The sequence below is a fragment of the Trichechus manatus genome, unplaced genomic scaffold, assembly GCF_000243295.1.
Source record: "Trichechus manatus latirostris isolate Lorelei unplaced genomic scaffold, TriManLat1.0 scaffold00021, whole genome shotgun sequence".
Lineage (NCBI taxonomy): Eukaryota > Metazoa > Chordata > Mammalia > Sirenia > Trichechidae > Trichechus > Trichechus manatus.
In genome coordinates, this window is record NW_004443957.1 from 3,336,019 (window position 1) to 3,347,172 (window position 11,154).

At 36.8% G+C, this 11,154-nt stretch overlaps 1 protein-coding gene across 7 annotated transcripts in view; it reads right to left on the reverse strand.

Annotated features, from left to right (window-relative positions):
• Positions 1–347: 347 nt before the first annotated feature.
• Positions 348–11,154, reverse strand: part of GGPS1 (geranylgeranyl diphosphate synthase 1) — a 12,794-nt gene continuing 1,987 nt past the window's right edge. The window contains exons 2-7 of one of the 7 annotated variants that reach the window (XM_023728007.1): positions 5,989–6,081; positions 4,444–4,820; positions 4,215–4,245; positions 2,593–2,662; positions 2,065–2,135; positions 348–1,812 (exon numbers count right to left, since the gene is read on the reverse strand). In XM_023728007.1, the coding sequence (XP_023583775.1) occupies positions 1,054–1,791 (738 nt within the window). In that variant the 5' untranslated portion in view covers positions 1,792–1,812; positions 2,065–2,135; positions 2,593–2,662; ... (1 more) ...; positions 4,444–4,820; positions 5,989–6,081 and the 3' untranslated portion in view covers positions 348–1,053. Of the gene's footprint in view, positions 1,813–2,064; positions 2,136–2,592; positions 2,663–4,214; positions 4,821–5,988; positions 6,082–11,154 lie in introns of all 7 variants that reach the window. The other 6 variants (XM_023728008.1, XM_023728010.1, XM_023728009.1 and 3 more) reach the window with 6 other exon arrangements.

Sequence of the window (11,154 nt, forward strand, 5' to 3'; positions counted from 1 at the left end):
AAATAGCCCTTTTATGATTTTCACTACCAATGATGGGGAAATATAAGAGGTTGTAGAAGCTCCCTCCTAAGATATCTTTCCATACACCTTTTATCTTCTTCTCAATGGAAAGACAATGCCATAACCAGGTACCAATCAGTTTTAGGGCACACAAATAAGTTACATTAGAAGAAAAAAAAAAAGGATTTGGGCTGTTGTTCAGGTGCTGTCGAGTCTATTTTCGACTCATACTGACCCCATGTGACAAAGTAGAATTGCCCATAGGGTGTTTTGGCTGTAATCTTTATAGGAGCAGATTGCCAGGTCTTTCTTCCATGGAGCTGCTGGGTGGGTTCCAACCTCCAACCTTTCAGTTAGCAGCTGAATGCTGAACTGTTGCACCACCAGGTCTCCTTGGACTTGGGCAAATATGTGAATATCACTAAGTGTAGACTCCCTAGTTAAACCATGTAATTTGTGGGGTGGAGAGACAGGAAAAAAAGGTAGGGGGCAAGAAAAAGGACCAGAGTGGTTACTGCTTACCACTGACAGCCCTTTCATGGAGGACTTTAGTAAGGGAGTTTCCAGGGAGGAGACTGAGAAATTCTAAGCAACAGCGGTTCCTGTGGTCTCTAGGCCAGCTAGCTACAGAAACAGGTCCAAAGCAGTCACTGGCTTGGAACTGGGGTAGATGAACTGGGAACTGCCCATATAGTACCATTAAGAAGCATATGGATAAAAATTTCTAGAAGCTGAACTCTTCTTTATTGACAGAACCAATACAACATTCATGGTGGTAGGGCAGAGTAGGTCATGATGTCCCATTGCAGCACATTCTGACATCCAAATTAGACCTATTTAAATGTGGTTCCTTTCCATTCCTTCAACTTTATACTATGGTAATTAACTGTACAGAGGGGTTCTAAATTGAAACAACTTGATTCACATCACCCCTATTCACTCAGTTTTTGAAGACTAACCATCGGGGCCGAATATTTTATGAGGTGCTAAGCTAAAAGAAAAAAATATATATAACTAAAATACGTGATCAGGCCCAATCAAAATGGCTTAATATTATTCATTTTCTTTGAACATCTTACTTAAGTGCTCTACTAGTGCTATTAGCTCAGGGTTCCCACCACATGCGTCAATTTGTTTATAGGCTTTAGATTCAAGCTCTTTAAGAGTATTCCGAGTGTATTCAAAAGAACCTACATTCTCAAGATAATGTACACAGTATTTTTTAATATCTACGTTTTCGGTTCTCTGGCGCAAGATATTCTGCACCTGGGTGCTTTCAGGCCTCGACCAAATAGCATGAATAGTAGGGAATGAGAACTTTCCCTCTGTTAGATCTTCACAAAAGCTTTTGTTTTCGCTATATTCTGTGGAGTGTAGATTAGCATAATCATCCCTAATTTGGAAAAAGAGCCCAAGTGTATTAAGTAGTGGCTTTAAATCTTCCTTGTAATCAGAAAACAACTGCATGAGACCTACTGCTAATCCAAATAGTCCACCCGTCTTTTGCAGCACCATAGCTTTATATTCTTCTTCAGTGGGACAAATGTAATTATCCCTCCAGTATATATCTAGGCCTTGTCCTTGATGGAGTTCCAAAAGCTGACGGGTAAAAAGCTTCACTGCATCTGGGTGATCAAGGGTCAGGACTTTTTCTAAACCAAGGAAATAGACATAATTAGCAGAATTGATGACAGATGGAATTCCATAGATGCTGTGTGCCACTGGAAAACCACGTCGAAGTTTTGAGTTGTCTTCAATATCATCAATGAGTAAACTGGCATTATGCAACATTTCCGTCACTTCAATGATAATCTAACAAAAAAGACAATTGAAAATTTGTCTTTAACTATTCAAAACAGCTTATACTTAATTATATTAATAGAGTATGAAAGTTTCAGGTGTCTTAAATTTTTACATTTAATGATTACTTAGCAACCTCAATATAAAATAATATTTTGCATGAGCATTAAACTGAGTCAAGAGCTAAGAACATTTTTACATTTCATCTATTAATTTCCTGGGGATTAAGAATAAGATTAGATTAGATAAGAATAAGCTAAATACCTGTAGCTTGTCTTCTGGAACTTTCAGCCAATGATTAAAAGCTTGTGAAAGTTTGGTTCTCACTTGTTTACCTGCAATTAAAGAATAAAATTTGGTAATAAAATTAATATTTTAATTCTAAGAAACACATTTAGAGATTTCCTCCCGAATTGATCAAACTTGTTAAACCTAGCCCCATCAATCCCAAGCACAGCTCATCTTTCCTTGCTCACCCTCTACACCCCTGAAATTCACACCCTAAAAAGCACGAAGTTTTAAAATTAGGGCAAGCAAGAGATTCTGAAACACTTCAGCGGCCTACTAACCCACTCCCTTCATCTTACTGTGGATCATAAAAACAATAATTTTGGCACTGGAATGATTAGGAATTAGTCTAACTTATTCCTTTTTTTTTTGAGAAGGAAGGCAGCTTAGTTAGTGGCAGTTAATTAGCACTGCCTATTTTGCTTAGAATTGTTGCAACTTGATCAGCAAGCAGAGAACTGTAGGTTTTTTTTAATGATATGTACTTTGGTATTGAATTACTACCTTGTAAAATGACCTCTTAAATTATTCCTTTTAATTAAGCTTTTAGAGACTGAACAGCTCTGCTTCTTTCCTATAAAAAAAAAAAAAAATGAGATTACCATGCCCTGAAGTAGTCCCTTTTAACATCCTGAGTTTAGTACAAAGCTAATCTCTTTATTGTGACTATGGCCATTAGTTTTATTTCTTCTTACATGGAAAGCTCAAGAGAGGTCTTTACCACCAGAAGTCGTTTTAGCCCAAATACAAAGGAATGGTAGATTAAAAACCACAACCAGTTCATTTAGTAAAAATGTATGAGTTTCCTGCTAAAGTGAATGCACAGTAACATCCTAATTTCAGATTAGGTTTCAAGAAAGTGATTACATAAAAAGTTAAATTTCAGTAAACAAAAACACCATTTCCTTTTTCTGTCTTTCATGTTGTAAGGTATATTTTTATTTACAAGTGAGATGATGTATCAGTGAATAGTGACTGTAGTTTAGAAACCCAATGAAGATACTGCAAGAAAATTACTTTAATGCTGGAATTTTCTTGCATCATGATATTAAAATTCTTATGTAAATGTACTCTATTTTCTTAAAAAGTAGAAGAAATAACATGAAAATATATTAAAACAAACTACAGTGGGGCTTAGTTCTTCTGGGAAAAACACTATTTTCTAAGTCCTATCTATGTCCTCCCTGCACTAATCACCCAAACAAACACCTAAGTACACTAACAAACTCTTATCACTTATCAAAATGGAACAAAGTCTCACTTGCTGTGAGAAGTGTAGAAGGGAAGGCATCTCTCAGGGTTCTGGAAACAATATCTTCTGCCTACTAAACCTTAAGGTGCACCATGGTCTGGGTAGCAATTATATACTTTATACTTCTCATCTACTTTTCAGTTTAACAAGGGTCAATCTGGGCTATACTCAGAATGCACAACTCTGTAAAGTAATCCATATCATTTTAAAAAATAGGTTTAGAAGATGAAGAACACAAAGACTCAGTGTGGAACCAAATTTTTCTTGTTTTACTTTGGAATGGTATATAGAAAACCTGGCTTTTTCTTAAACAGTACAATAAATAGTTTATTTTTCAGGTATTGGAGTTTTGTTTTATTTTTATTCTCTGATCTGATTCTAGGATCTGGCCTAATACTTTCAAGTCCCCAAATTACTTCTACCTCAGGGCACTAAATCTAGTCACAGAGACCCTTCAAAATTAAAAAAAGAAAATTACTGCTTCCTCCTTAAGACCTTACCATTACTCCCCTTCTACAGCCTCTTCTTTCCCCAACCCCACTCTCCACACCCCATTACGAAAATCTGGGGACCTACTCGTACCAAAACCCATTGCCGTCCAGTTGATTCGACTCATAGCGACCCTACAGGACAGAGTAGAACTGCCCCATAGGGTTTCTAAGGAGCGGCTGGTGGATTAGAACTGCTGACCTTTTGGTTAGCAGCTGAGCTCTTAACCACTGTCACCAGGGCTCCTTTGGGAACCTACATTATGGCAAATAACAAACGTAAAAGTCATTCTACTTCACTAATTTCAAAAAAATCCTATTATCAATATTATCATCATCTTTTATTAGCAAGAGTAACTTTACACAGTACAAATGGTCTGGCCTACCTTTGAGTCACTTCGGTAGCTCTGAAGAGCTCTGTGAAAAATAGGTTTGTTATGCTTAATACAATATCCTATTTCTTTAGGAAAATCTTTTGAGATTATATTTTATCATAGATGCAACAGTATAATTAATATAAAAAAAAGTGAGGTAACCAGTTTTAAATGTGTTATCTAATGGCATAAAATAGTACTCCCAGTTTTTTTTTTTAGTGTTACAGAAGAAGTTCATTACATAGGTAAGCATTATGGTTAAAATGTAACTCCCAGCAGTCCTTGCTTTGCATGGCAGTGGAGTGGTAGACACTCTTTAGATTCTTGTCAGCACTGATAACTAGCATGTTTTATTGCAGCATAGTTCCAGTCAGTGTGTGCCAACTTGTTACAAAAGAAGTCCAGCAATAGGTGGGTAGAGTGCAGGATAAATAGTGCCATATTTCTCAGTGGGACACCCTGAAATAAGAGAAGTTACTAGCTGCTGAAAAAATTTCACTCAAAAGCAGTCTCTTGGCTTTTTCTTAAACAGCGGGCAACCTTCCCTTTGAATTCTCCATCTGTCTTCCCTCCATTCTTTTGAAGCACTGACATTAGCAGATGAGTCTCCATTAGGGTCTGCCAGAATAGAAATGACACCAGTCATGACGGTTTCCAAGGTGTAGATAGGGAGCTAGCATGCTCTGGCTTTTCATAGCCCTATTTATCTTCCCTGGGCTCATGGAGAATAGAAATGAACAGATTACCACTGAGGTGTGCTCACAGAGAGGGGGTGTGCTTTAGAAGGGGGAAAAAATGTCTATTGTGATTGAATTGAGAGCATCATCAGACTATAGTTTAGCTATATTTATGGGCTAAATAGGCTTTTGTGTTCTAGTCAAAGAATTTACCACCTTTTATGTTATTTTTATGAGAAAGAGCGTTCCAAGTTCCAAGTAACTCATTTATAAGTGAATTTTTATTACGAGAACCCATACTTTTAAGACCAATAAAGTTTCAAAAAACAGCAAAACGAAACAAAACCACCACACATACACACACACACACATACACACACACAATTAGGCAGGTGGTGCTATAGGAAACTACGTCCAGTGACACATCCGTATATAAGAATACTGTGGGCCATGCTTCCAAAGGAGTCTCTGAGTGGTAGACATAGTTAAGCACTTGACTAGTAGCCAAAAGGTTGGTGGTTGGAATCCACCCAGAGATGCCTCTGGAGACAGGCCTGGTTATCTGCTTCCAAAAGGTCACAGCCTTGAAAGCCCGATGGAGCAGTTCTGCACACGTGGGGTCATCATGAGTCAGAATCGACTCAGTGGCAACTAACAACAACATGCATCTGAATAATGGGGTTTATAAGCATTATTATTTCACTCTCAAAGGAACTACAAGTGTAAGAAATGCAATGTGTGTGATAGTGCAACTTGAATGTGAAAGGTAAAAGTGAAGCTTTTTGTTGTTATACTAATCTGCATAACTTCCCTGTATGTCTAAACTATGAGGAATAGGAATGTGTGGCATCCATAAAGAATAAAACCTCTAATGCAATAACAAAACGTTTTAAGTATGTTATATAACTGGATATTTTTAAAAGGGTGCCTAAAAAATGTGTCTTGTAGAAACAAAAATCTACTAAGTTTTATTTATCATTTTTCTGATATGCATCACTTTAAATAGAAAATCTCAAGAGCTGGCAAGTCTAACTTTATCTGTTTGCTAACATTTAATGACCTGCTGTTGTATGAAAACTACCCTATATGGACTGTAACTGAATGGTTACCTGGTAACTGAAGTAAGTACTTGTAGGGTTCTAGAAGAATTCTTTGGGCTATTTCTTGATCCTTCTCCATTGTTTTTAAATTACAAAGCTGATCTGTTGAAAGAAGAAACATAAAGAAGGTATGATGAACCAAATTATCTTTAAGAGTCAATCTATGAAGCAATTTGTCTCTCAAAGTGTTTCTGGAAAGGAAGAACATCAGTTTGGTTTTAAAAGAAAATTCAGTAAAGAAAATGGATAAACCTTGAAAACATTACCCTAAATGAAAGAAGCCACTTACAAAGGACCACGTATTGTATGATTTCATGTATACGAAATGTTCAGAATAGATAACTCTATAAAGACAGAAAGTTTAGTGGTTGGCTAGGGTGGGTAAGGGAGAAGGAAGGAGTGATTGCTAGTTGGTTTTTTTTTTTTTTTTAACTTGTAAAATATACGTAACATTTACCACTTTAACTATTTTTGAGTGTACAATTCAGTGTGTTAAGTACATTCACACAGTAACCATCACTACTATTTCCAGATCTTTTTTTATCTTCCCAAAGAGAAACTCTATACTCTTTAAAACAATAACTCCTAATTTCTGTCTCTATAAATTTGCCTATTCTAGGTTCCTCATATAGGTGGAATCATACAATATTTGTCCTTCTGTGTCTGGCTTATTGTACTTAGCATAATGCCTCCAAGGTTCATCCATGTTGTAGCATGTAACAGAAGTTCATTCCTTTTTATGGCTGCGTAATATTCCATTGTATGTATGTACTACATTTTCTTCATCCATTCATCTGTTGATGGACACTTGGGTTGTTTCCACATTTTGGCTACTGTGAATAATGCTGCTATGAACACTGGCATACAAATATCTGTTTGAGTTCCTGCTTTCAAGCCTGTTGGGTATATTCCTAAGAGCGGAATTGCTGGGTCTGAAGGTAATTCTGTGTTTAAGTTTTTGAGGAATTGCCATACTGTTTTCCACAGTGGTTGCACCATTTTACTTTTCTACCAGCAACACACAAAGGTTTCAATTTCTCCACATACTCACAAAACTTATTTTCTCTTTTTTTTTGATGATAGCCATCCTAGTGAGTGTGAAGTGGTATGCGGTTTTGTTTGAGGAGGGGGAGGACCAAAATGTTCTAAAATTAAGATTGTAGTGACGGTTGTCAATATACTAATAACCATTGAGTTGTACACTTGAAATGGGTGAATTGCATGGTATGTAAATTATATCTCAAAAAAATTAAACCCTTCATTCAAGTGATTACATTGGTCTAAGTGTCTGACTGGTTTTTAAGTGGTTTCCTTAGTGAAACGGCTTATATTAAGCCTTTCCTATTTTAATGAACCATAGAAAGCTTACACTGTTGTCATCAAAGAAATGTAAAAAAAAAATCACAGAATTAGAAAGATACTTCTAATTATACATAAATTATATATACACTTTTTCCATGAGCATTAACATAGGTATGTTTTGTACATTTAAAATTTTAAGGGGAAGGGAATCTTGCATTTTCTCTACAATCAATCCATTTCAGATATTCTGGTTTACACATATATTAACTTGAATGTAATTTTTAAATATATTCTCCTGTAGTGCTACATTATTCTGTATTTTACATTTACGTATGTCAGTGTTTCCTAAAACATCACTTACAGTCTTCCTAGAGTCCTCCTTTACTGGTGAATTTCTACTATTTCTTGTAAATTATCTATTTCTCCTCATATTAGGATTCCTATTTTCTTATTGCTCTGACATCTTTGGCACATTTTAGGAGGTTTCTCACCTTTGCCCTTTTTCTTCTCCTTCTTGGGACTATGATTTGGTGTCTAGGATCACTAGTGTTCTCCTAACCAATTTTTTTAGTTTCACTACAGATGCAACAACACAAGACTAACTATCATATAGTATCTAATTGCAGTTCATGATTAGTGCTGTTCAAAGAGTTATACATCATGGAATTTTAGAACTGGAAGGCACCTTAGAGAGTTCTCTCAGTAAGCCGAAGGTAATAAAGCATACCGGTATATTTGCTTGAGTGACAGCCACTGTTTTTGAATAAAGGAAATGAAGTTGAGCTCATATACTTTGTGTTGTGGCCACTCGAAGGTCTTTTTATGATTCTCTAAGTCTGGGCAGGGGACTTCATTTTTAATATTTCGAATGGGGTGTAATACTAATGCAGATGCCTGAGAAATCATTAAGAGAGGAACTGGAGATGATTAGTAGGTTACTTCCATCATACCTTGGAGTCCCTGGCTGGTGCAAACAAGTAAACACTGGGCTACTAAAAGTTGGTGGTTCGAACCCCCCTAGAGGTACCTGGGAAGAAAGGCCTAGCAAGCTGCTTCTGAAAGGTCAAACCAAAAACCAAACCCACTGCTATCGAGTAGATTTCTACTCACAGTGACCCTATGGAACAAAGTAGAACTGCCCCATAGGGCCTTCCAAGGCTGGGAAGCAGACTGCCACATCTTTCTCCTGTGGAGTGGCTCGTGGGTTTCAACTGCTGACCTTCTGGTTGGCAGCTGAGAGCTTTAACCACTGCGCAACCAGGTCGCAACCATGAAAACCCTGTGGAGAGCAGTTCTACTCTGAAACACATAGGATCACCATAAGCTGGAACTGACCTGATGGCAATTGGTTCTGGCCCATCATATTTTAACATGCTCGGCTGCTAACCAAAAGGTTGGAGGTTTGAATTCACCCAGAGGTGCCTCAGAAGAAAGGCTCTACTGCTGAAAAATCAGCCACTGAAAACCATACAAAGCACAGTTCTACTGTGTCACATATGGGGTCACCATGGGTTGGACTTGACTTAATGACAACTGGTTTTTCCATCATACCACCATACAACCAAAGGCAGCATGGTGGTATTTTTCATTTGCTGTAAAAGACTCAGGATGTGTTCTTCAATTTCCAAAGTTGTCTTAGTAACTTCATAAAGTTTAGTACTAAAACCCATGTTTTATAGCCCAGTTATCTCAGACTATGACCTCATCATTTACACTCTCTGAGACAAGGCAATTCTAGTTTTGTTTCTCCTTCCTGGCATTCAATTAGAAAATGAAAAAAATACTTAGGATGGCAGAACTCATCTGATGCCAAAGTACAAGTTTCTGCACCTGTTTCAGTACATGAACATACTGGTTCATATTCATGCTGGTAAGCAAATCTGAAAATCTTGAAGTAAACATTGACAAAGTGACCACAAAAGTAAAAGAATTTCCAAAATCTCATTATTAGTGCTGATATTTCACCTTACCAGCACGTTGTTAGGTGCCATCGAGTCAGTTCCGACTCATAGCGACCCCATGTACAACAGAACAAAACATTGCCCGGTCCTGCGACATTCTCACAACTGTTGCTATGTTTGAGCCCATTGTTGTAGCCACTGTGTCCATCTATCTTCAGGGTCTTCCTCTTTTTCGCTGACCCTCTACTTTACCAAGCATGATGTCCTTCTCCAGGACTGGTCCCTCCTTATAACATGTCCAAAGTTCGTAAGACGAAGTCTTGCCACCCTCACTTCTATGGAGCATTCTGGCTGTACTTCTTCCAAGACAGATTTGTTCATTCTTCTGGCAATCCATGGTATACTCAAAATTCTTTGCCAACACCATAATTCAAAGGCATCAATTCTTCTTTGGTCTTCCTTAAGGACCACCTTAAGTAGTGAAAATCAGGTACTTAATGTACTCTGTTTCTTGGTAGGCAACTAATATAAGGGCAAAATGGTTGAACCACATTCTATATCACGTACTTATTTTTCTGCAGTGGAATGAGATGTGTAACATGGCAACAGGAGAAAAGAATAAAATACATTATGCAGTATTAGGCACATGGAAAGCACATGTAGAAGGCTGGTTAATAACACGCATAGATCATCATCAACTGTACAAGTGCTTTCATGCTTCCATGCAGTGTAAAGCATTCATGGGTCACAGAAACATTGAGAATCTGATGAAAGCTCTGAATTTTTCTTCTCAAAAAAAGAAAAACCAACCAACCAACTTGCATATATGCGATTATGCTCACATACAGATATATGCACACCCACAAAACTCTACATATACTTTTTCCGGGACCATGTAGCGCCCTGAATCCTTTATATGTACCTCTGATGAATATCTCCAGCTATAGGGTATCTTTACCCTTTAATGCTAAACAAATATGCATGTTTGCATTAACAATAGGGCTGACATAAATTACACTGGTTTAAATCTTTATTGAAGGCAGACTACAAATGGAAATTAAAACAAGAAAATAGTATGTAGTTCAGGTTACTCTTCAGGATTTAAAAGTGTATTTTGGGGTCTATCTTTGATGATCATCTATGTGAAACAAACAAAACAAACAAAAAGCTGCACTTCACCAGGAAATCATTTTGCAATCTGAATTTAAAGAGAAAAATTCCATATAGAAAAGTTCTGTATCTCCCTGACTAGCCATTAATACTAAGTATGTCAGAAGGGGAAAATGCTCTGAAAATACTTTGAAATGATCCAAATACCAATTTAGTAACTTACCACCTATACTGTCTGACAGCTATCTCTGGCTTTGACACAGGTTATCTCATTGTTAGAGATTACAGAAATATGCAAATTCTTCCTAAACAGGAAGAATAATCACTTAGGTACAAGACTACTGAACAGAATTAAAGTAGAATTTAAAAAGCATCTCTCATATATTTCTCTATTTAAACCAGTTAGTAACCATCTCTTCCCAACTAGGTTGAGAGCAAAAATCATGTCTGTATCTTCTTCACAGCCTCCAAAAACTTAAAAATCAATGAAACCAAATTTCAAGAATTCTTTTTTGCTTCTGTCTGGATCAGTAACAGTTGGAATGTTATTGATCCAGAAATCAGAGGTAACCTTTGTTTCAATTCTTAGTGCTTTGGTTGATGCTATTTCTCAATTTAAAATACTAGTTATACATTAAAAAAACAAGTATTCTTTGCTTATTCAGAAAAATGTACGAATATTCAACAAATAAGACAATCAATCTTTCTTTCCCAGAAGGTTGTTTATACACAATTACAGTCAGCAGTGGGAAAACACAGGAACCTCAATTTTTTTTTTTTTTAATATTTTATTGTACTTCAGGTGAAGGCTTACAGAACAAATAGTTTCTCATGAAACAGTAGTACACATGTTGTTTTATGA